This window comes from Anolis carolinensis, chromosome 1, assembly GCF_035594765.1.
Source record: "Anolis carolinensis isolate JA03-04 chromosome 1, rAnoCar3.1.pri, whole genome shotgun sequence".
NCBI classification, from domain to species: Eukaryota; Metazoa; Chordata; class Lepidosauria; order Squamata; family Dactyloidae; genus Anolis; species Anolis carolinensis.
Window position 1 is genome coordinate 184144184 of NC_085841.1, and position 21290 is coordinate 184165473.

General features: G+C 41.8%; 1 protein-coding gene across 4 annotated transcripts in view; it reads left to right on the forward strand.

Annotated features, from left to right (window-relative positions):
* Positions 1 to 21290, forward strand: part of pcnt (pericentrin) — a 101420-nt gene that overhangs the window by 20421 nt on the left and 59709 nt on the right. For all 4 annotated transcript variants that reach the window (XM_062961709.1, XM_062961713.1, XM_062961720.1 and 1 more), the window contains 7 exons: positions 7011 to 7135; positions 9229 to 9319; positions 9470 to 9728; positions 11772 to 11859; positions 15672 to 15888; positions 16404 to 16642; positions 18578 to 19041. In XM_062961709.1, coding sequence (XP_062817779.1) covers positions 7011 to 7135; positions 9229 to 9319; positions 9470 to 9728; positions 11772 to 11859; positions 15672 to 15888; positions 16404 to 16642; positions 18578 to 19041 — 1483 coding nt within the window. The remainder of the gene's footprint in view (positions 1 to 7010; positions 7136 to 9228; positions 9320 to 9469; positions 9729 to 11771; positions 11860 to 15671; positions 15889 to 16403; positions 16643 to 18577; positions 19042 to 21290) is intronic.

Below are 21290 nucleotides of genomic sequence, written 5' to 3' on the forward strand. Positions count from 1 at the left end.
TCATTTAAACGTACAAGTAGCTTGCTACTCTTGTCGATAAAATGAAGTCTCAATTCCTGAAAGATATTGGTCAAATGATATAGGCAATATGTACAATATGTTCAAATTACTTGATTGAAATTGCATTTATATTGGTCCTGCATTTTATGCCTGTGCAAATGTATGGTGTTTGTTTTCTGTTGTACTTTGTAAGTCACTTGTGCTTGGGTGAGCCCAGCGGATAAGAGGAGACTGGGAAGCCCCTTCTGATATGATGTTAGGCACCTCAATATTCAGGGTTAGGACCTGAAGCCAGATTAGAGCCACTAAACCAAATTAAAATCAAAAATACTGTAGTCCAGGATCAAATCTAACAGCTGTTATCGATGATTTGAATGCTGGCAAGGAGTTATAGGATGAGACTTTTCTTCTAAGAGTCTGGGATAAATGAAAACATCACCTTCTGGACACTTATAAGCTCTGAAGGATTTCTGAAGGGGACAAAGGTATTAGCTAAAGTGCTGATGATGCAACAACATCTTGTGATAAATTCGTTAGGCACTGTGAGAGAGTTGTTTCTACTTTGTCAGTTTTGAGGGAAGTGTTTGGAGTACAGCTGGTCTTCTGTATTTGCAGGTTTGACACCCATGGATTTGATTATTCATATGTGTGCTTAGGAAGTTTTTAGCACCAGTGATCACCATGACTGTCTCCGACCACCTTTGAAGCTGGCTTCCCTGCGGGTGTTGGGAGGTGCTTGGTGAATGAATTGCTGGTGCTTCCAAGCTTGACGCAGTTATATGAATGTGCAGACAGTCACATTGGGCTTGGGGCAGGCAGAGCATCATCCATCATCCTTGCCCATCATGTTCAAACTTGTCTGTTTTGGGGGCTTTGCGGGTGACTGGCCAGGATGATTGACAGAGAAAAGGGCAAGGAAGTAGTGTGAGTGAGCAGATGGAGAAAGAGGTAGCAAGGGTGAGCAATTGGGCAGGCAGGGAAGGAAGCAGGAGGCAAGCAGACTGGTGAGCAGACTAAGTGGCAGGAAGGGGCAGCAGAGGAGGGAGGGAAAGGGTTTTGTTTCCCTGCACCTTCATGGGCACTTTGCTGATTGCCTCATCTGCTCTTCTGGACTTCTTGCCTCTGTTGCATCTCCATGTGTGCCCCGGTTGCAGGAGAGGCCAGGAAGATGAGTGGGCAAATGAAGAAAGAGGCAGGTTGGACAAAGTAGGCTCCTGTGGAATGTAACGGTGGTGGTGTCCTGTTTCCGTTCCCTGGTCCTTGTTGCTCCCAAGGGGATACCAGAGATATTCTTGCATTCTTGGGGTGGCAAGGAGAAGCAATCCATTACGATTGGGTTTCACCTCTGCTTTCCAACTAGAATGGAAGTTTAGTTGGAATGTGGGGTTGAAACCCAATTGTATTGGATTGCTCCCCCTGCCATCCCAGAATGAACCTTCACAATAAGTACAATGTATCATTTTACACATATGCAAGGTCCTCCATTCCTAATCTCTGTGAATGTGGAAGGCCAACTGTATCAACTAGTCAGATTTTTGAAAGATCAATTGTAGTTGCTGCTGATAAAGTAGGCAAGGTACTTTAATCTTTCCACCTTAGTAGTTGGTGGGGTGCAATAGAACTAGATTGCCTGGGTAGGTCAGTATGATGATGAATCTATCACTGTATTTGGAAGTGGTGCTTACTGATTTGTAATAAATAGTTATTTGCCTTCTAAAGAAGTCTAGGGTTGCTTGCGCTCAAGCATGTGACAAATAACACTCAGGGCAACACACGGGTGAAACATGTGGGGAAAAAATAGCTCTTTTTTCCACATGTGTTTGAAATGTGGTGGCTGAGTGCCCTCAGATGTTTTTCAAAGAAATGGATAATTTAGACCTTTTTCACTGTGATCCCAGCTGGGCTTTTGGACATAGAAACTTGAGGAACTACAGAAGATGACCTTCTTAAGGAGAAAGACAAGAATATTTCCCCTTTGGATTCTTTAGGATTGCTCAGTGAAGTGGAAGCCTGAGGCATGGTGATATACTTGCTTCATTTCCAAGCTGTGGGGCCTATGATGAAGAGTGGTGTTGTAGAATGTGTGTTCCACTCTATGGAAGGTCTCCTTAGACAGTTATCTGGGTAGTGGGATATAACCAGGTGTTTCTCTGGTCCTATTTCCAGCCATTGAATGGCAATAGAGAGACCAAGAACAACTAAAAATTGGGTTAGGAAGGGGAAGTTTTGACCATCTCAGCAGGTAGAAGAGACTACCATCTTCAGCAATAGTGGGTGAGAAATCCATACATGCTAGGTAGTCTTATGCCTGCATGTGACAGGATACTAATAATTTTCTGCATTATAACGACAACTTTAGTTGAAGCAGATAGTTTATTTCTAAAGAGATATGATGGTGTCAATTATAGCCAAAGCATCCAGCTTTTTTCCTGAATTAAACAGTTTTAGGTCTAATGAAATTATAGGTGCTCAAACACTGATTTCTACAAGACAATCTAACACTTTATTCAATTCAATTCCAGCATCACCATCATCACATTTAGTAATAATAATAATAACTTTATTTTTATATCCCGCCCCATCTCCCCGAAGGGACTCGGGGCGGCTTACATGGGGCCAGGCCCGATAAAACAAACAAATAACAGTAACAAAGCAATAAAACAATTATCCCAGTAAAAAACATCAACATCAATAAAAACAATCATTAAAATCAACAAGCAGGATACAGTGTTAAAAACAGGAGACTAATTCGTAGATCCCAGGCGAAATGCAGAGTGTTACGAAATGAGAAAAGGAAATCTCAAGTTGAATGGACAATAAAGTGCGGTATAAAATGGCAAGACAACAACAATGGGACTATTATGGAATGGACAGATAGATCAATCCAGCAACAACTAAACATCGAAGGCCTTTTGGAAGAGCCAGGTTTTTAAGCTCTTCCGGAAGGAGAGGAGGATAGGGGCCTGCCTGATCTCTCTAGGTAGAGAGTTCCAAAGCCGGGGGGCCACGACGGAGAAGGCCCTCTCTCTCGTCCCCACCAACCGTGACTGTGAGGGTGGTGGGAGCGAGAGAAGGGCTTCCCCCGACGAGCGAAGAGAACGTGTGGGTTCATAGAGGGAGATGCGGTCTCTAAGGTAGGTGGGTCCCAAACCGTTTAGGGCTTTGTAGGTGATAACCTGCACCTTGAATTGGGCCCGGAAAGTAAATGGCAGCCAGTGAAGCTCCTTAAACAGAGGCGTTGAACGCGCCCTGTAATTCGCTCCGGTTAGAAGCCTGGCTGCCGAACGCTGTACTAGTTGTAATTTCCGGGCCGTCTTCAAAGGCAGCCCCACGTAGAGCGCATTGCAATAGTCCAGTCTAGAGGTAACTAAGGCATGGACCACCCTGGTCAGATCAGACTTCTCGAGGTATGGTCGCAGCTGGCGCACTAGTTGTGCAAAGGCCCTCCCGGCCACGGCCGACACCTGAGCCTCAAGTGTCAGCCCCGAATCCAGGAGGACCCCCAAGCTGCGGACCTGCGCCTTCAGGGGGAGTGCGACCCCGTCAAGCACAGGTTGCCACCCAATACCCCGATCAGACGTACGACTGACCTGGAGGACCTCTGTCTTGTCGGGATTAAGTCTCAGTTTGTTCACCCTCATCCAGGCCAACACAGCGGCCAGACACTGGTCCAGAATCCGAGGGGCTTCCTTGGATTTAGGTGGAAAAGAGTAGTAGAGTTGGGTGTCATCCGCGTAGAGATGGCACCGTACTCCAAAACTCCGGATGACCTCTCCCAGCGGTTTCATGTAGATGTTAAAAAGCATGGGGGACAAAATAGAACCTTGCGGGACCCCACAGGTCAATGGCCAGGGGTCCGAGCAGGTGTCCCCCAGCTTCACCAACTGGGAACGACCCTCCAGAAAGGACTGGAGCCACTGGAGTGCAGTACCCCCAAGGCCCATCCCAGAGAGCCGCCCCAGAAGGATACCATGGTCGATGGTATCGAAAGCCGCTGAGATGTCCAAGAGAACCAGCAGGGTCACACTCCCCCTGTCCAGCTCCCTGCGGAGGTCATCCACCAAGGCGACCAAAGCCGTCTCGGTACTGAAACCAGGCCTGAAGCCAGACTGTGATTGGTCCAGAAAATCCGTATCTTCCAAGAATCCCTGGAGCTGAGAGGCAACCACCCGCTCCAAGACCTTGCCCAAGAATGGTAGGTTAGAGATTGGCCTGTAGTTACAAGGATTGGTCGGATCTAATGAGGCCTTCTTCAAAATAGGCCTTACCACGGCTTGTTTTAGGCTGGATGGAAATTTGCCCTGCCCCAAAGAGGCATTAATTATTGCCACAAACCAATCAACTAACCCACCACTGGCCTGTTTTAAAAGCCAAGATGGGCAGGGATCTAGGGCACAGGTAGTCGCCCTCACCGCTCCAAGAATCTTGTCCACATCATCAGGTTGCACAAACTGAAACGAATCCCACAAGATCGAACAGACAGATGCCTCGGTTACCTCACCTGGCAATGCTTCAAGACTGGCGTCCAAGTCGGAACGAATCTGAGCGACTTTGTCTGCAAAATGGTGAGCGAACTCGCTACACCGAGTTGCCGAGGAGTCAGGTGCCCCCCCACCCTGAGAAGGGTGGAGGAGCTCCCCAACAACTCGGAACAACTCAGAAGATCTATTTGTTGCAGACGCGATGCGGGCAGTCGTGAAAACCTTCCTGGCTGCCCGCAACGCCGCGGAATAAGCCCTAATAGCGGCTTTAGACCGTGCTCGGTCAGAAACGTCGCGAGTTCTCCGCCAGCGCTACTCTAGTCTCCTTCTCTCACGTTTCATCTCCGCCAGCTCCCCGGTGAACCAGGGAGCCGGGGCAACTCCACGCAGCGAGAGGGGACGTTCGGGAGCGATCATATCAATAGCCCTGGACAACTCGGTATTGTAACGAGCGACCAAGGCATCGACAGGATCATCAGCCTCCATAGCAGACAGAACCCCAAGAGACGTCAGGAGTCCCTCAGGATCCATAAGTCTCCTGGGGCGGACCATCTTAATGGGCCCACCACCCCTGCGGAGGTTTGAGGACACGGTGAGTCTTAAACTGATCAGATAATGGTCAGACCATGACAATGGAAGAATAGTTTGCTCTTCCACTCTGACCAAACCGTCACCCACAACAAAGACCAGGTTGAGTGTATGACCAGCTTGATGGATGGGACCCGATATTACTTGGGACAGCCCCATGGTCATCATGGTGGCCATGAATTCCTGAGCCGCACCTGTCAAGGTGGCCTCAGCGTGGATATTGAAGTCACCCAATACCAAAAGGCGCTGGGAGCCCAACACCACGCTAGAGACCACCACAGCTAGCTCAGGTAGGGAGACTGCTGTGTCGCGGGGTGGACGGTACACCAGCAGAATCCCCAAACTGTCCCGGGTACCCACCTTCAAGTGGAGACACTCAAACCCAGCAGTTTGCAGAACGGCGCATCTGACCAGGGCGATGGACTGCCGAAAGACCACCGCAACCCCACCTCCCCGCCCTCCAGGCCTGGCCTGCTGATGCACCCCGAAACCCGGAGGACAAAGCTGGGTAAGGTTTATCCCACCCAGTTCATTCAACCAGGTCTCGGTGATGCAAGCCAGATCCGCCTGCTCATCCAGGATTAAGTCCTGGATAATTGCAGATTTCCCACTGACGGATCTGGCATTAAGCAGCAGTACCTTCAACCCGGAGGGGCTGCCATGGAGGCTACCACACCTAACCTTCTCCAGGGTCGCAAGACACCTGTTGCGCTTCTCCCTGGGAAACTGTTGACCGCACCCCCTCCTCCCCCACACGACCTCGATGGAACCCTCCCCCCCCCCGGACCCCACCCCCCAGAGATCCTGGCTCTACTGAAATGTTATTAAGAGGGCCTAGTCAGCTCCCTGAATTAAAAGGGCTGCAAGGATCTCCATCTTGTGTAGTGTATAGAAGAAGGGGACAGATAGAGCCTATCAAAGGGGGGAGACCTCTCGAAGCAGCTTGACAAGGTGTTAGAAAGCAGGGCTTGTGGGCAGGGTATGGAGAGGGGTTGAGCAGATTTAACTGAAAGCGAATTTACCGGGGAAGAGGACCTGCACAAAGGGTTAAACATCCTGTTTGACTTAGCTGGGGCTCGGGTATGTGAAGGCAGGTTGGGCATAAGAGGGCGAGTCGAGGGGTCTACAATTACCCTTCTGATGGTGATACCCCAAGAGTTCAGCTGGGACCTGAGAGCCCATAGTTCTTCTATTAACCGCTTGTCCTCAAAGGTGGTAATGAGGCGAGGCGAGTGATCATAGGATTGGAAGTCCTTGTAAAGCCAAGAGATGGTCTTAATCTTGATTTCTTTCAGGCTCCTAGAAAGAATTTGGGCCAAGGACCTCCGAATCCCTCTTTTTGAGGTCCATCTGCCTCTATTCAGTTGAAAGTCTTTGATATCAAATGCCAGTTGTTCCACTTGAAACGGATGGTCATAATGGCATCCTGCAGACCAGAGGGGAAAGTCCATCCCCAACGAAGTGTTCATTATCTGCTTTGGTGCTCCCGTTTCAAAATCCATACTCTCATCTTTTCCCTGTCCATGTTGTTCACCAGACAGATCTCCTCCTCCCTCAGCTTCCCCATTGTCTAGTATTTCATCCTTGCTACCCTTATGTTGTCCAATCTCTCCCTCTCCGATCATATCTGAGGGCCAACTGATCTCCGTTGAGTTATGTCCAATGATATTAATTTCCTCCCCAGGGGTATTATGCTGAGGAAAGTTATTTGCCATCAACGAGAATCCTTTAAGAAGAAGATCTACTTTCCAATACACATCTAACAGCTAAACCTTTCACAAAATTGGAATGTATTATTTTTCTTCTGTACCACTTCAGACATAATTCTGAATTGGAAACGGTTTTCTCACAGGAGGGACTGTATTTTGCAGCCAGCATGTTTTGTATGTATTTTGATGGTTTGTAAGAAAGTATTCTTCATAACAATCTACTTATTTTTAGTGGAGCATAAAAAGTTGGAAAACCAATACCACCTAGCCATGAAAAAACTACAGGTTGAACATGAGCAAGAGGTAAAAGAGATGACAGAGCAGAATAAGAAGCAAGAAAAAGAATTACAACAGGAGGTAAATATGAATTTGTTTATGTTGACAGATACTGAGCCTTTGACGTTTTTCAGACTTAAGGTATAATTTTTCACATTTGGATAAAACCTACTGCAAAATTGGCTGGAAACATGGTAGCATATAAGAAGTAATGATGTAGAAGAGACAAAGAGAAGGTTGAAAATAAATGTTTTTATTATTAAAAACAGCCCAGCATATTTTGGCCAGAAAATATTTTATGGCCTTTTAAATGAGGTTTTAAAAGAGAATGGATTAATGTATATGTTACAGTAATTATAACAAGAGACAAGTTATAATTTGCAGACTCAATTGTAGTTGGCCCTCCACAGTTGCAGATTTAGCTTTTGCAGGTTGGTTATTTGCATGTTGGATTACTATGGTCTCTGTAGGAAAGGCCTCGGTCTTCTAATGCAACTCTTTGTTCAACTTCCAACAGAAAATGACCATAGTGTAGCCCTAAAGGACAGAGATTCCTAGTGGGGTGTTCTCTCAGGATAAAGAAATTACCTGCAATGTTTCCATTTGTGGGGGGGAGAGATCCTGCATTCTGAACCCCAGCAAACATGGAAGGATGACTGTATCTGCATATGTGTCTAACATAAAATTGCAAATACATTGCCTTCAAGGAGGTCAAAGGGACCCTAGAAGTAGCAGTGGCCAGCCTTCCCAGTGATAAGAGCAGTGAGACCAGTTGGTAGACCAAGAGAAGTGAAGGCAGCTATAGACAAACACGGCAGAAATGCAGCTCGTGTCCCAGCCACTACGTTAAAGGATGAAATTCCCTTTAAATGGAGAAGGGGTTTGAAAAACGGAGCGAGGGAGGGAGAGTTGAAAAATGAATGGACACAGGGAAAGGGGAATTTTGAAGTAAAAAAAAAGGAGTAAAAGGGGAACCATTTGGGACATGGAGCTGGCTTGCAGTAGTCCTTAAAACGTCTCCCTGCCTGGTTGGGAGGGGGCAGCAATGATTTCCTGCTCGGTAGATGCATGCAAGAGTCATGGCTGCCCACTCTACAAACTGCAGGGAAGTTAAGTCTCCTTTTCTTGGATTGAATGACATCCTAATTTTGTTAGGAGTCTAGAGGCAGTCTAAAAGCTTTAATTTTTAGTGTGAAAATTGACAGGTATAGTACAGTTAACCCTTCCTATTTGCAGTTTTAACTGAAGGCCCAAGAGACACACACACACAAAAACGCATCCTAATGAAATTTGTAAACAATCGGCAAAGACCACCAGTATTGAAACAACGATTGTGCGTGGTGTCTGTGAAATCACACTATGCATTTTCTGTGCATGCGCAAAGCTGTTTGGAACTTTCTAGATCTCTGCAATGAAACATTTTGGCAGTAGCTCCACCCACTCTTCCCAGCGAGTATAAGTGGCAGTGGGCGGAGGCTGAACTTCTCGACCCAGACCACTACTGACAATTACATTGTATTACCGGATCAGGCTAGTTTCCCTGTACAGCCCAATCTAGGCCTAGTCATATTCAGTGGAGTGGCCAAGTTGTCCAAATGTCCAAACACCATCTCCCAAAGCAGTTACTTCATTCTCAACTCAAGAATAAATAACAAAAGAGATTTAAAGATAGTCTCAAAATTAAGCTTTAAAAGTGTGGTATAAACACAGAACTGGGAAACTGGCATTCGATATTGTATCTGGTGGTCAGCTGTTACCAACAGTGCTATGGATTTTGAAGAGGCACAAATAGAGGGAGAAACATGCCAAGAGGAAGGAAAACACATCAAGCAAACCCTTATTGGGATCGCCTTCCATCTGGAAATGTATGACCTCATTGCGAAAGACCATGTGGATCCAGAATAGGTCTTCCCAGTCACTTACGAATCCACCGCCAAGACAATTATGGAAGACCGTTATACTCGGACATGAGTGATTGTCCTTGATGATCCATAGCCAACTTCTGCCAGAAAGCCTTGAGAGAACAGCTTTCTAGGAATCTCTAAATCCTCCAATGTTATTTTTGAGGACTCAGATGTTTTCTGAGATTAAAAATATAACTGTTCTTACCTCAGTTTTTTCACTTACCCTTTTGATTGTGTAGGGTTTGCTGAAATTTACCATGTCTTCCATAGATACAGAAACTACAGGCAGAGTCAGAAGAGGAAATTAAACAACTTTGGTCTCAACTGGATAGTGCGCGGGCAAGTCGACAAGAATTAAGTGGTAAGTTTAGCCATCAGATACTTCTGCAGATTCTAATCTCCTTTGGTTTCCTTGATTCAGTCTAGGAAAAGTTATACGTTCAAATAACCTTATTTAAACTGCAGTAACATATGTAAACATAAGACTTATATTCACCCTCTCTCCTGTCAGAGTTGAAAGAACAACTGCTTGCTCGCACATCACAAATGGAAGAAATAGAGTGCCTGAAAAAGGATTTCCAGCTCAAATGGGATAAAAAAAGAAGTGAACATGAAATCGAACTTGAACAATTAAGAGTTTATTTTGAACAGAAGTTGAAGTCTGTAGAAGAAAATTACAGAGAAGAATTAACAATACTGCATCAGAGAATGGAGGAAGCTAAGGATTACTCCCTGTTGGAGATAGAAAACAGCCAAGAACCACATGTGGAGTATGGGTGGCGCTCTTCACTTAATATTAATCTATACCATTCTGTTTTCATTGTTGATCCCCATATTAAATAGCCAATGAAATCTGTCTGTATTTATAATAGTCTTTAGGCCTAGCGATCAGGAAAGGTAGCTGTGAATGGAGTACTCACCTCTAATTCTTCCCTTCTGATCTTGACTCTTGCAACTATTCAAGGCTTTGCCTTGTTTGTAACAAAATCTCTGTCAGTGAGATGAACTGGCTTCGTATTGACCATGATGACTAAGGTTTGGTTAATTTGAAGTCAGTTTGTAAAGTCCTGATACTATTTTGGAGAACCAAGAAAGCTAGTCTATTTTATAATAGTAGGTATTTTCTATAGCTTTCTTCTGGACTAGTTTTTTTCCAGGAAGCTTTTTTGTATTACTTACTATTGTGTCTTTTTCCTGGTAATACTAACTTTTTCATTAGTAGGCAGAAATGTATTGCTTTTGTCCAACTTAACCTTTATAGGTATGAGAAACAAAAAAATATTGTTAACAAATGCGTGAAGCAAATACAAGCTCCGCTTCTTGTAGTCTTTAAGAGATTTATAAAATAGTCTATAATATCTTGAGTGTAGCCATATTGGTTAATCTTGAAGAATTTTTAAGGTTCCAGGAGCCATCTTTTGCTTGCTTAACTGCTTGCATAGCTAATGATCCAAAGAGAAAGGAATTCTACCTTGGTAGAATAATTTAATAGAAAAAATGGACAAAGAAATGTAGAATAAAGAGATAAAATATGTAAAAAAAAACTACATTTGAATATATATATATATATATATATATATATATATATATATATATATACACACACACACACACACACACACACACACACACACACACACACACATACATACATACACACTAGCTGTGCCTGGCCACGCGTTGCTGTGGCAAAGTATGGTGGTATGGGAAATAAAGTATTGAGGAACTGGTGGTAGTTAAGGTAAAGGGTAAAGGTTTTACCTTGCATTGTCCATTATAAATGGGTTATATAGCTGTGTGGAAGGGCCTTGATTCTACACTGCCATATATTCCAGTTAAAATCAGATAATCTGTATTTTATAGGCAGTGTGGAAGAGGCCTAAGTGAGGCTTAACTCTGCCTGTCCCCTGGGCTGAGTGGGTTGCTAGGAGACCAAGTGGGCGGAGCTTAGCCTTTTAACTGGCAGCAATTGGATAAAAACAATTATTCCTCTCCCTCCAATTAGGACTTTATTTTAATTTTATTTTTGTTGTATGAACGTAGAGGCATGGATGAGGGGTTGTGCTGCCAAGTTTAGTGTTTCTGGGATGTGTAGTTTTGTTGTTTTGTCCTAGGCCGAAAATTCATTACCCTTTTATATATATATAGATATATATATATTACTATAATAAAAATATTACATATCAAGAAATTCCCAAATCCATGAAAATGTTTCTTTTTAAGTGCCTCAGATTTATTTGCAATCGATAAATTTATTTAGGATTAAAAGGAACTCATTCTAGAGAAATATATTCATAATAGAATGAATTAAAAATAAAATAAAATGTTTAATCAAGGAGAAAAACTGGTGAAATTTAAGTACATTCAATCAGTGTAATGGCTTCCTATTTCAATTTGAAGGTGAAAAGGACATAATAGTCAATGTCATTAATTAATTGCACTTAATTTGCATTTAGATTGGCGATTGACACGGCAATTGATAAGTTTGTCAGTTGCACTATTCTTGTGGACTGCTAAATGTTGGCATCAAAACATATTACATAGATTGTGAGTTCTGATAATTTATTTTTCCAAATTAGAGGCAAACCAAAAATATTGGTTTTCTCAGAGATCAGCTTCCTTTTTTGGTATGTAGATTATTACATCTCACATATGGTCTGGCTCTTAGCTTTGTTGAGTTTGGTGTTGTGACTTTAAATTTATCCCCATATTTAATGTTCATAACACTGTTAGTCATGATTTCTCCTTTGCATTTTTGTCCTTAAAAATACTAGTCAAATTTGTATTTTGAAACTTCCATCTTCCTCATGCAGCCCATCCACCACACTTTTAGAAGAAATGACTGAAAAAGAGAGACGGGATATATTTGATCAGCTAACACAGCAACTGGAACATCATAAGGTATTGAACTTTGAATTCTGTGGCTGTCATGGAGAAAATTAAAAATATACAATGGTAATTGAATAACAATGAATCGGCAGTACATAATTAAACCAGCAGAAAAATCAGAGCGCTAAACTCTAAAAGCACATTAGTGTACGGGAGAATGAAGGAGCCAAAGTAATGCCCCTTTAGTTGCAACTTGCACACACACACACACACACACACACACACACAGGTTCTTTGAGCTAATAATATGGTTTTCTTTCCCCATTAAACTATAATGTCAACTTCTAGCATTGATGGCCTTGGCCTATTTGATTCTGGAGCCAAAACAACAATGTTATTTTAGAGTAGTTGCCAGCAACTACTATGGATTTGAGGGCATCATTGGCGCCGCCCCCCCCCCATCCCCCCGTGAGATTCTGGAGGGCTTCAACCGCCACTGTCATCCCCATCATCTTGGAAGTGCCTTATTTTTTACTTGTTGCTTCTAAATAGCCAATTGTGCTACATGATTTTCAGACATTTCAGACACATTTTAAGCTGGTGGGTCTTTTTTTGCAAACCAGGAAATAATTGTACTTCCTTCTCTAGTCACTTCCTAATTTAAAAAGTCTGTTGGCTAAAATAATATCTCTACATCAGGGATTCTCAAGCTTTGTCAGCCACTGAGCCTTTTTTAAGGAAAAGTTTCTCATGGGGCCCCAAGAAATGTTTATATTACATGTTATATATATTATATAATTTGTGTGTGTGTGTGTGTGTATCTATATATATAAAATGTAATGTTCATTTTACTATGGAGTAAACAACAAAACCACTGAACCCAATCACACCAAATTTGGCCACAAAAGACACAGTCATCCAAAATATGTCTTTCAATCAAAAAATCCTAGAGAAGTAGTCCAAATTACAGAGGATGAGGAAGAGCTTTACACCCCTTAACTGCCAGTTAGAAAAGTAGGCTCTGCTACCTTTAGCACCCCCCCCCTGCTGCCTTTAGGCCCCGCCCCCTTTGTGTCCTATCAACTCCCTCAGCCAAGATGGCGCCCAGGGCACAGGCAGTTAGGCTGCTTCGACACAGCCTATAAAATTCAGATTATCTTATTTGAACTAGATTATATGGCAGTGTAGACTCAAGACCCTTCCACACAGCTGTATTACCCAGAATGCCAAGGCAGGATAATCCACAGTATCTCCTTTGAACTGGATTATCTAGAGTTCACACTGCCATATAATCCAGTTCTAAGCAGATAATATAAGATTATAAATATAATATGTAATAATTACTGTGGTATAATAATACAGAACAATATAATCTCTAAAACCAGGACAGTAAATAAAGAGCAACACTCTGAAAGCAGGGAAATTGGGAATTCCAGAAAGGAAACAATCAGGGCCAGCTAACATCTCCCAACAAAGGATCCCCTCAGGCAGTAAGCAGACAGGCTTTGAAGCTGCAAGGCCATTAAATGCTAATCAAGGTGGCTAATTGCAGCATTCATACCTGCCACACCAAGACTATTAATTGCTATTCAAACTGGCCAACCAAGGATTCCGCAAGGTAGAAAGCAGTCAGGCTTGCAACCAGCAAGGCTTTTCAGTGCTATTCAACCTGCCAACCAAGATTTCCCCTAGATAGAAAACCCTCAGGCTTTGAAGTCACGAGGCTTCTCCATCCCATTCAACCTGGCCTAACAAGGATGCCCTATGTAGAAAGCGGCCAGGCTTTTAAGCTGCAAGACTATTCAGTGCAATTTAAGCTGGCCAAAAAATGATTTCCCTACAAAGGAAGTAGCCAGGCTTCAAAGTGGCTCTTTGATTGAGGGTGCTACTCCAGCTCGCCAAACAGGGATTCCAATAGTTATAACACAGCCAGGCATTGAAGTTGCAAGGTTATACAGTGCAATTCGACCAGACCAACAAAGGATTAACCTTGGTAGAAGGCAGCCAGGCTTTGAAGCAGTGATACTACTCTGTACTATTGAAGCTCACCAACCAAAGATTCCCCTAGGTAGCAAGCAGCCAAGCTTTGAAGCAGTGAGGCTATTCATTGCAATTCTAGCAGCCCAAAAAACCATTCCCCTAGAGCACAAGTACCCAGCCTTCCTAGCAGCAAGCCTATTCCATTGCATTCCAGCTCACCAAACAAGGATTCCCATAAGAAGAAAACAGCCAGGCTTTGAGGCTGCAAGGCTATTCACTGCTATTCCACCTGGCCAACAAATAATTCCCATAAGCCACAGCAATGCGGGCCGGGCAAAGCGAGTGTGTCTGTATATGTGTGTGTGTGTGTGTATACACAGTAGAGTCACTTATCCAACATAAACGGGCTGGCAGAACTTTGGATAAGTGAATATGTTGAATAACAAGGAGGGATTAAGGAAGAGCCTATTAAACATCAAATTAGGTTATGATTTTACAAATTAAGCACCAAAACATGATGTTATACAACAAGTTTGACAGAAAAAGTAGTTCAATACATAGTAATGCTATGTAGCAATTACTGTATTTATGAATTTAGCACCAAAATATCACAATGTATTGAAAACATTGACTACAAAAATGCGTTGGATAATCCAGAATGTTGGATAAGTGAGACTACTGTGTGTGTGTGTGTGTGTGTGTGTGTGTGTGTGTGTGTGTATATATATATATATATATATATATATATATATATATATATATATATATATACACACACACATACACACACACACATACACATACATACATACATATACACACATATTTACCAGGCATAGGCAAACTTTTGGACACAAGGGCCGTATTACATTTTAAAATTTGACAAACGGTCTAGGCGAGTGGCAGATGTTTTGGAGAACGTTTGTGTGAACTAATTGAAAAAAATGAACAAATTCCTATGCACATTACACATATCTTGTTTACAGTGCAAAAAAGAAAGAATAATACAATATTTAAAATGAAGAACATTTTTAACCAACATATATTTAATAGTATTTAAGGGGAGGACCCCAGAGGCCATCCAGCCCAACCCCTTTTCAGCAGTGTGGGATCAACCAGCCAACCAGTGCCTCCTTTCCCGCCGCTGCACACTTGGAGGGGGGGAAGGGGGAGGGAAGTGCTGAGCCCCTGACTGCTTCATAGTTTCAGATCTTGGTGACATGACCTGTAGTTGCCTGTTCAGGCTTGTGGGTTATTATTGTTGATTTAGGTAGAAAAATACTTCTTTCTCATGGGAGAAGGAGCCATCTGGGAATGAGTTAGCTTCTTCTCCTGCATAGGGGATCTTGATACCTGCATTCAATCTTTTTCATCAGACTCTAGCTCCTTCATGCAGTTATTTGATCTTGTCTTTACCCAGAACAGGTCATATCAGAAAATTGTTTCTTGGCTCCTTCACGTATTCTCTTTCAGACCTTTCATCTTGTTTTCATCTCTACCTCCCTTTTAAAAATATTTTCCTTTTATTCCATTATTCCTTTCTTAAATAGTGTCTTTTCTATTTGTTTTTAATAATGGGATGTCATGGACTCATAGAGTTGGAAGAGACCACACAGGCCATCCAGTCCAACTCCTGGTCATGTAGGAAAAGCAGAATATGTTAGGTAATCCCAACATCCCCTCCCCTGGCTTCAAATCGGCTTAAGCACATGTGTTTCTAAGCATGTAGGAGCACTTTTATGTGTCTCTCCATGGAGCCATAAAGAGGTTAATGTCCATTAATTTTGCATTGCTAATTGCCAGGTGAGAGCTTTGCACAACTACATAAATATTTTAGTGTTACACCTGAGAATACTCAAATTTACTAAAGTCTAATGGTATATCTATTTTCATCTTCACTTTAGGAAGAACTCCATAGTTTACAGCTTCATTTGGATAAAAATCACAGAAAGGAGCTTGAGTTGTTAAGGTCTTCTCTCACACTTGAGCATCAAGAGAACTTGATGAAGGTGAAGATGGATCTGTCGGATAGATACATTTCTGAAATTGAGCAGTTGAAAAGAAAACACTGTTTAGGTCTCGAACAGCTCCGTGCCAAAATTTCAGAAGAACATCTTCGAGGTAAGGTGTTATGACTCATGAACTGCCAAAATTACATCTACATGAAAAAGCTTGACAATTGCTGTAAAGTGGTGGTTGAGTGGTTACTCTTCAGAAATCACATACGTTTTGATTTTTCCTTCCCTTTGAAATAGAGTGCAGAGAAATTGAATCAAGTAGGATTTCACATTTGAACATCAAAGAGCAATATTATATTTCAGTGGCATATTGCACTCCAAGAGGGTCGGTGAGCCTGATTTGCCATTTTATGGACATTGTTTTCTAGAAGGGTTTTTTCTTCAAAGTGGAATTGTGAAGGGTTTTAGGCCCAACACATTAAAGAGACAAGTGGCAGCTTAGGTTCATAAACAAACTCAGAAGGGAAATGTTGTCAAGCTATTCACATATTCAGAGATTTATTAAAGAGACATTAAGTTATTAGCATTCCATTGTCATGTCCTTTTTCACATAAGTTTAATTTTTTATTCTTGAGGAGATTGAAAGTAAAGTGTGACAAACCGTTTCATTGTTTTCAGAAATTGCTAAACTTCGCCTACAATGTGCTCAGGACGCTGCACGACAAGTTGAAGCAGAAGTAGCTGAACGCCTCTTACAGTTGGAAAATGAATATAATGCCAAACTTAGTGATCTTCAAACTCAGATGCTATCCGTTTCTACTCAGGAAGAGGAAATAGAGAAGCTGAAAAAAGAAAACACTGAATTAAAGGAAATGAATGTATTGCAGGAAATGAATTTGAAAGAAGAGTTTGAACAGGTAGTTTCATATTGATAAAATACCTATTTAATATTAGAATTGTATTTTCAGTAGAAATGATATTTACAGCCCTATATTTTGAAGTAAAGATACTTAGAAATCCAGATTAAACCTGTTTGCATTTTTACATGTATGATAAAAATGTAATGGGCCTTGTACTGTGAAGTGGCTTGTGTTATATACAGTGCTCATACCCTATGAGTTTGGCTTGTTTCTAGCCCTTCTCTCACGGCTGTAACATGACGGCAGGAGTTGCCATGTCCCAGTTCTTCAAATCAGAATGTCAATTTGCATATCATGATTCTAGTGGCATATTCTAATTTGAATTGTAACTATGCAAATTCAGTACATTGACTGTTGCTTTTTTTAGCTCCTGTGATCTAAAAAGAATAGTATAAAGCAGGCCTGCACAACATGGATGCAGCCCTCACAAGGCTTCAGTGCGACACACAGAGGCTCTGAGCCTAAGCATGACAGAGAGAGATCACATGCAACGCTACAGCAATAGGAATTAGAACCTGGGATTCCCTCTTTCACGTGTTTTACCTCTGTGCATTTCTTTTTTTGTATGCACCAAAGTAACCAAACTAAGCTGTGACAAGGGGGCGCCACCAATAGATCCAGTGCTGATCCTGTCCAGATCTTGCAGCCATATTGTCTCTGATTGAGTCTCTCAATCTGGAATGTGGTGTTCCTTTTTTCTACTTCATTCCCTTTACTAAACATCATTGTCTTTTCTAGCGTGTCCTCTTTTATGATATGGTCTCAGTTTAGTCATCTTAACTTCTATGAAGAGTTTGGGCCTTATTTGTGCTAGGATCCATTTATTTATCATTTGAGCAGTCCATGGTTTCTGCAGACTTCTTCTCCACACAGTTTTTTTTCACTGTAACAGGGAAAGGGAACCATGTCAAGTGTCCATATACATTTCTGATGCAGTAAAAAAAAGAAAATAACCACAATAATTGTTGGTTTTGTTATTTGTCATTCGCTGAGATTTACAATAGTGTTGTTATCAATAACAGTAGTTTTGTCCCATTGTTTTTTTTTACTGATGGCAAAAAAGTTATAGATTGCTGAAAATGTCAGAGGAAACACCCAAATGTGGCTGCCACCCCAGGGAAAAATGAAAAAGAAAGTAATAAACAGCAGTAATTGCAGGGAAGTTTGATTCCCCTTGGATAAGAATTAGATGTGTTAACTAGATAATAGTCTAGCTTTATTTACTTTTTTCTTTTTGATTTTTTCATCACAACATGTGTGCTAATCATCTCATTTATGTTAGGATATCTGTGCTGCCATTCATTGCTGGTTAATGGCAAGCTAATGTGATGATAAATGTTTGCACTTTTTAACACTTCCATTCTTCTTAACCCACTAATTGCATATTCATCCAAACCATGTGTGTAAAAATCTGCCAAGGCAACACACAATTCATATTCTACTGTAGGTGGTGATGTACAAAAGCTTATCATATATAAAACTTAGTAGTTTTCAAGGTGCTGCTAGGCACTATTGTTTTTTGAGCAACAGATTAATATAGCAACAAAACTTTGAATTTAAACCATTCAGACTTAGAATGTTGTTTCTTTATTTAAAAAAGCATGTACTTAAAAGCAAGCTAGATGGGCTTTAGAAATGCAAATGTGGAATTCAGACTTGTCAACCTTCCAAATAGGAGCCAGGTGGTACGAATAAAATAACCTGGCCAACCAGGCAATATAGCAATCCTACGTAACACACAGCAAAACTTTTGGGATTACTTCTGAGTAAATATTTACAGGATTGTGCATGTTAACATCTTTTGTCTAATATTAAAAATTATCAGTGTGGAATTAAGGAACTTCATATTTCATACTCTTAATTGAAACAATTGTATGCTTAGAGTTAAGGCTAATTGACATTTTAATTGGTGTATTTTGTTAATACTCATAGATCAAAATTAAACTCATTGGAGATCATACAGCTGCGCTAAGAAGAAATAAAGAAAAGATCCAGGAATTGGAGCTCTTGCATAAAGCAAAAGCTGAAGAATGGAAGCAGGAACAGGAGGATTTGAATATAAAAAATGAGATGCTATCATTATTGCATAAAGATCTTGAAAACAAGACACAATGTGAACAGCAAGCCTTGCAAAGGCAGCTTGAACTTGAGAAAGCTGAAATGACTTCACTTCAAGATAAGCAGGCTGCTAGAATTGTAGAATTGGAAAAGTCTCTAAAAGAGCAGCAGAACAATGTTCAGCAACTGACGGATAGTTTGACAAATGCACAGAAGACTTTGTCTCAATATGACAGTGAATTAGCATCTTCAAGGGCTCTCATGACTGAAGAGTTAGAAAAAGCCAAACAAGTTTTACAAGAAGAATACAATCTTAAACTTAAAAATGCAGAGAACAGGTTTGGAATTTATTGTACTAATTGTAATGTACTGTTTTTATCTTTTGCCTGCAATCTCATGTATGAAAAGCTACTAGGACCATTTAAAAAAATACTCTTGTTGACTGAGCTCCCTATTTGCAATAAGGCTTTGGGAAATCCTTCTTTTGCCAGTAGACTTTTCTCCACACTGATCATAGTATTTTCAGAACCCTGTGGAATTTTGGGATGGCGTTTAATGCAGTGAAGTTGCTTCATTATAACAAGAGGAATTTTAACAATCTGGCGAAAGGATACTGACAGTAGATGAAAGGCAAATGTGATTGCCATCACTACCATGGCAAAAGCTTTCCAATGGGCTCCGAGTCTTGTTCAATCAGACTTGCTCCAGGTTTTCTGGCATGACCACATTAGTTTGTCATCTCATTTATTTGCTGCCAGCTACCTACTAACTGGAATCTATCTTTGCTGCTCTCCATGGGAGGAGGCACTTGAGAACAATTGTGTCTGGCATCCTGGTCATTTCGCTGTTTCTGCGATGATGATAATAATAATAATAATTTTATTTCTTACCTGCATTTCCTCATGGCTCGAGGTGGGTTAACAAAACAATTAAAATACATAAGCACAGCAAAAACACTACAAATACACACAGTAAAACTTACCTCCATAAAAGTTACACACCAAAACTTATCTCTACAAAATAATAGTAAAACACACAAAAGGTCAAACAAGGGACAGTTAAAATTCATGTTTAAAGACTGTCTGGATAGGCCTGCTGAAAGAGATAGGTCTTTATAGGGTTTTTAAATTTCGACAGCTCATTTAGCTGTCGGAATTCTTCTGGCAGATCATTCCACAGTTGTGGGGCCACCAATGAAAAGGTGCTAGTTGCCAGTCAGGTTCTGGCTGGTTGGAGTAGAGATCCCGCGGAAGACTGAAGTGTGTGGGGTGGATTGTATAGGATAAGGGAAGCCTTTAGGTAACCTGGACCCAAACCTTGTAGGGCTTGGTCAAAACCAACACCCTGTACTTTGCCCAGAAACTAATTGGCAGCCCGTGGAGCAACTTTAGGAAAGTTGTGATATGCTCATCCCTAGATGTTCCTGTAACCAATCTGACTGCTGTATTTTGAACCAGCTGGAGCTTCTTAACTTGATACAAGGGTAGCCCAATGCAAAGTGCATTGCAGAAGTCCAACTTTGAGGTTACCAGTTCATGCACTGCCATTTTCAGGTCCTCCAAATCTAGGAAGGGGCACAGCTGGCCTATCAACCAAAGCTGATAGTAAGCACTCCTGACTGTCACATCTACCTGGGCTGACATTTGGAGAGACAGACTCAGGAGTACTCCCAAGCTGCGAGCACAATCTTTCAGGGGGAGTGTAACTTCATCCAGAACTTGTTGACACCTCCATCCCCAGATGAAGACTCTTAATGGCAAGCACCTTTGTTTTGTCTGGATTCAGTTTCAATTTGTTTTTCCTCATCCAGCCTATTACCTGCTCCAGGCATTCATTCAGAGGAGACACATTATCCTTAGCTGAAGCTGTTTTTGAAGGCATGGAAAAATATATTTGGGTGTCATCAGCATACTCATAATAATATACTTTATTTATATTCCGCTCTATTTCCCCAAGGGGACTGAGAGCAGATTACATGTACCTATATGGCAAACATTCAATTCCGCTATATAATTGGCAAAGACAGATAGTACATAAACAGAGGCAAGGCTTCCCTCTTTTTATCCCCAGCATCCAGCTGTGCTCGACTCGGCCATGGGGAGGTGCTGTTCTTTCATTTTTCCACTCCGGGGAACCATAGATGCCTTTCTTGGTCTTGCCGGCATGTTTTTCAGAGCGCCTTTTACCTCCACACCAAAGTAGTACCTATTTATCTATTTACATTGTTGTTTTCAAACTGTTAGGTGAGCAGAAGCTGGGCTAACTGTGGGAGCTCACCCTGACCCATACTTGAACTGCCGACCTTCCGGTCGGCAGGATCTTTAATAGTTAGCAGTTTAACCCGTTGTGCTAGCCCAGCCCTGCTCTATGCTTACAGATGATCTCTCCCAGTGGCTTAATGTAATTATTAAAGAGCATTGGGGATAGAATAACACCTTTTGGGACAGCTTTAGAGGAGCAGCTATCCCCAAGCACCACCATCTGGAACCTGCCTGAACCTGATCAGGCAGGGCTTCTCCTGCCAAGGCAACATCAAACTTTGCAGGCTTTACATTCCCATAATAAGCACATAACATGCAAGTAATAT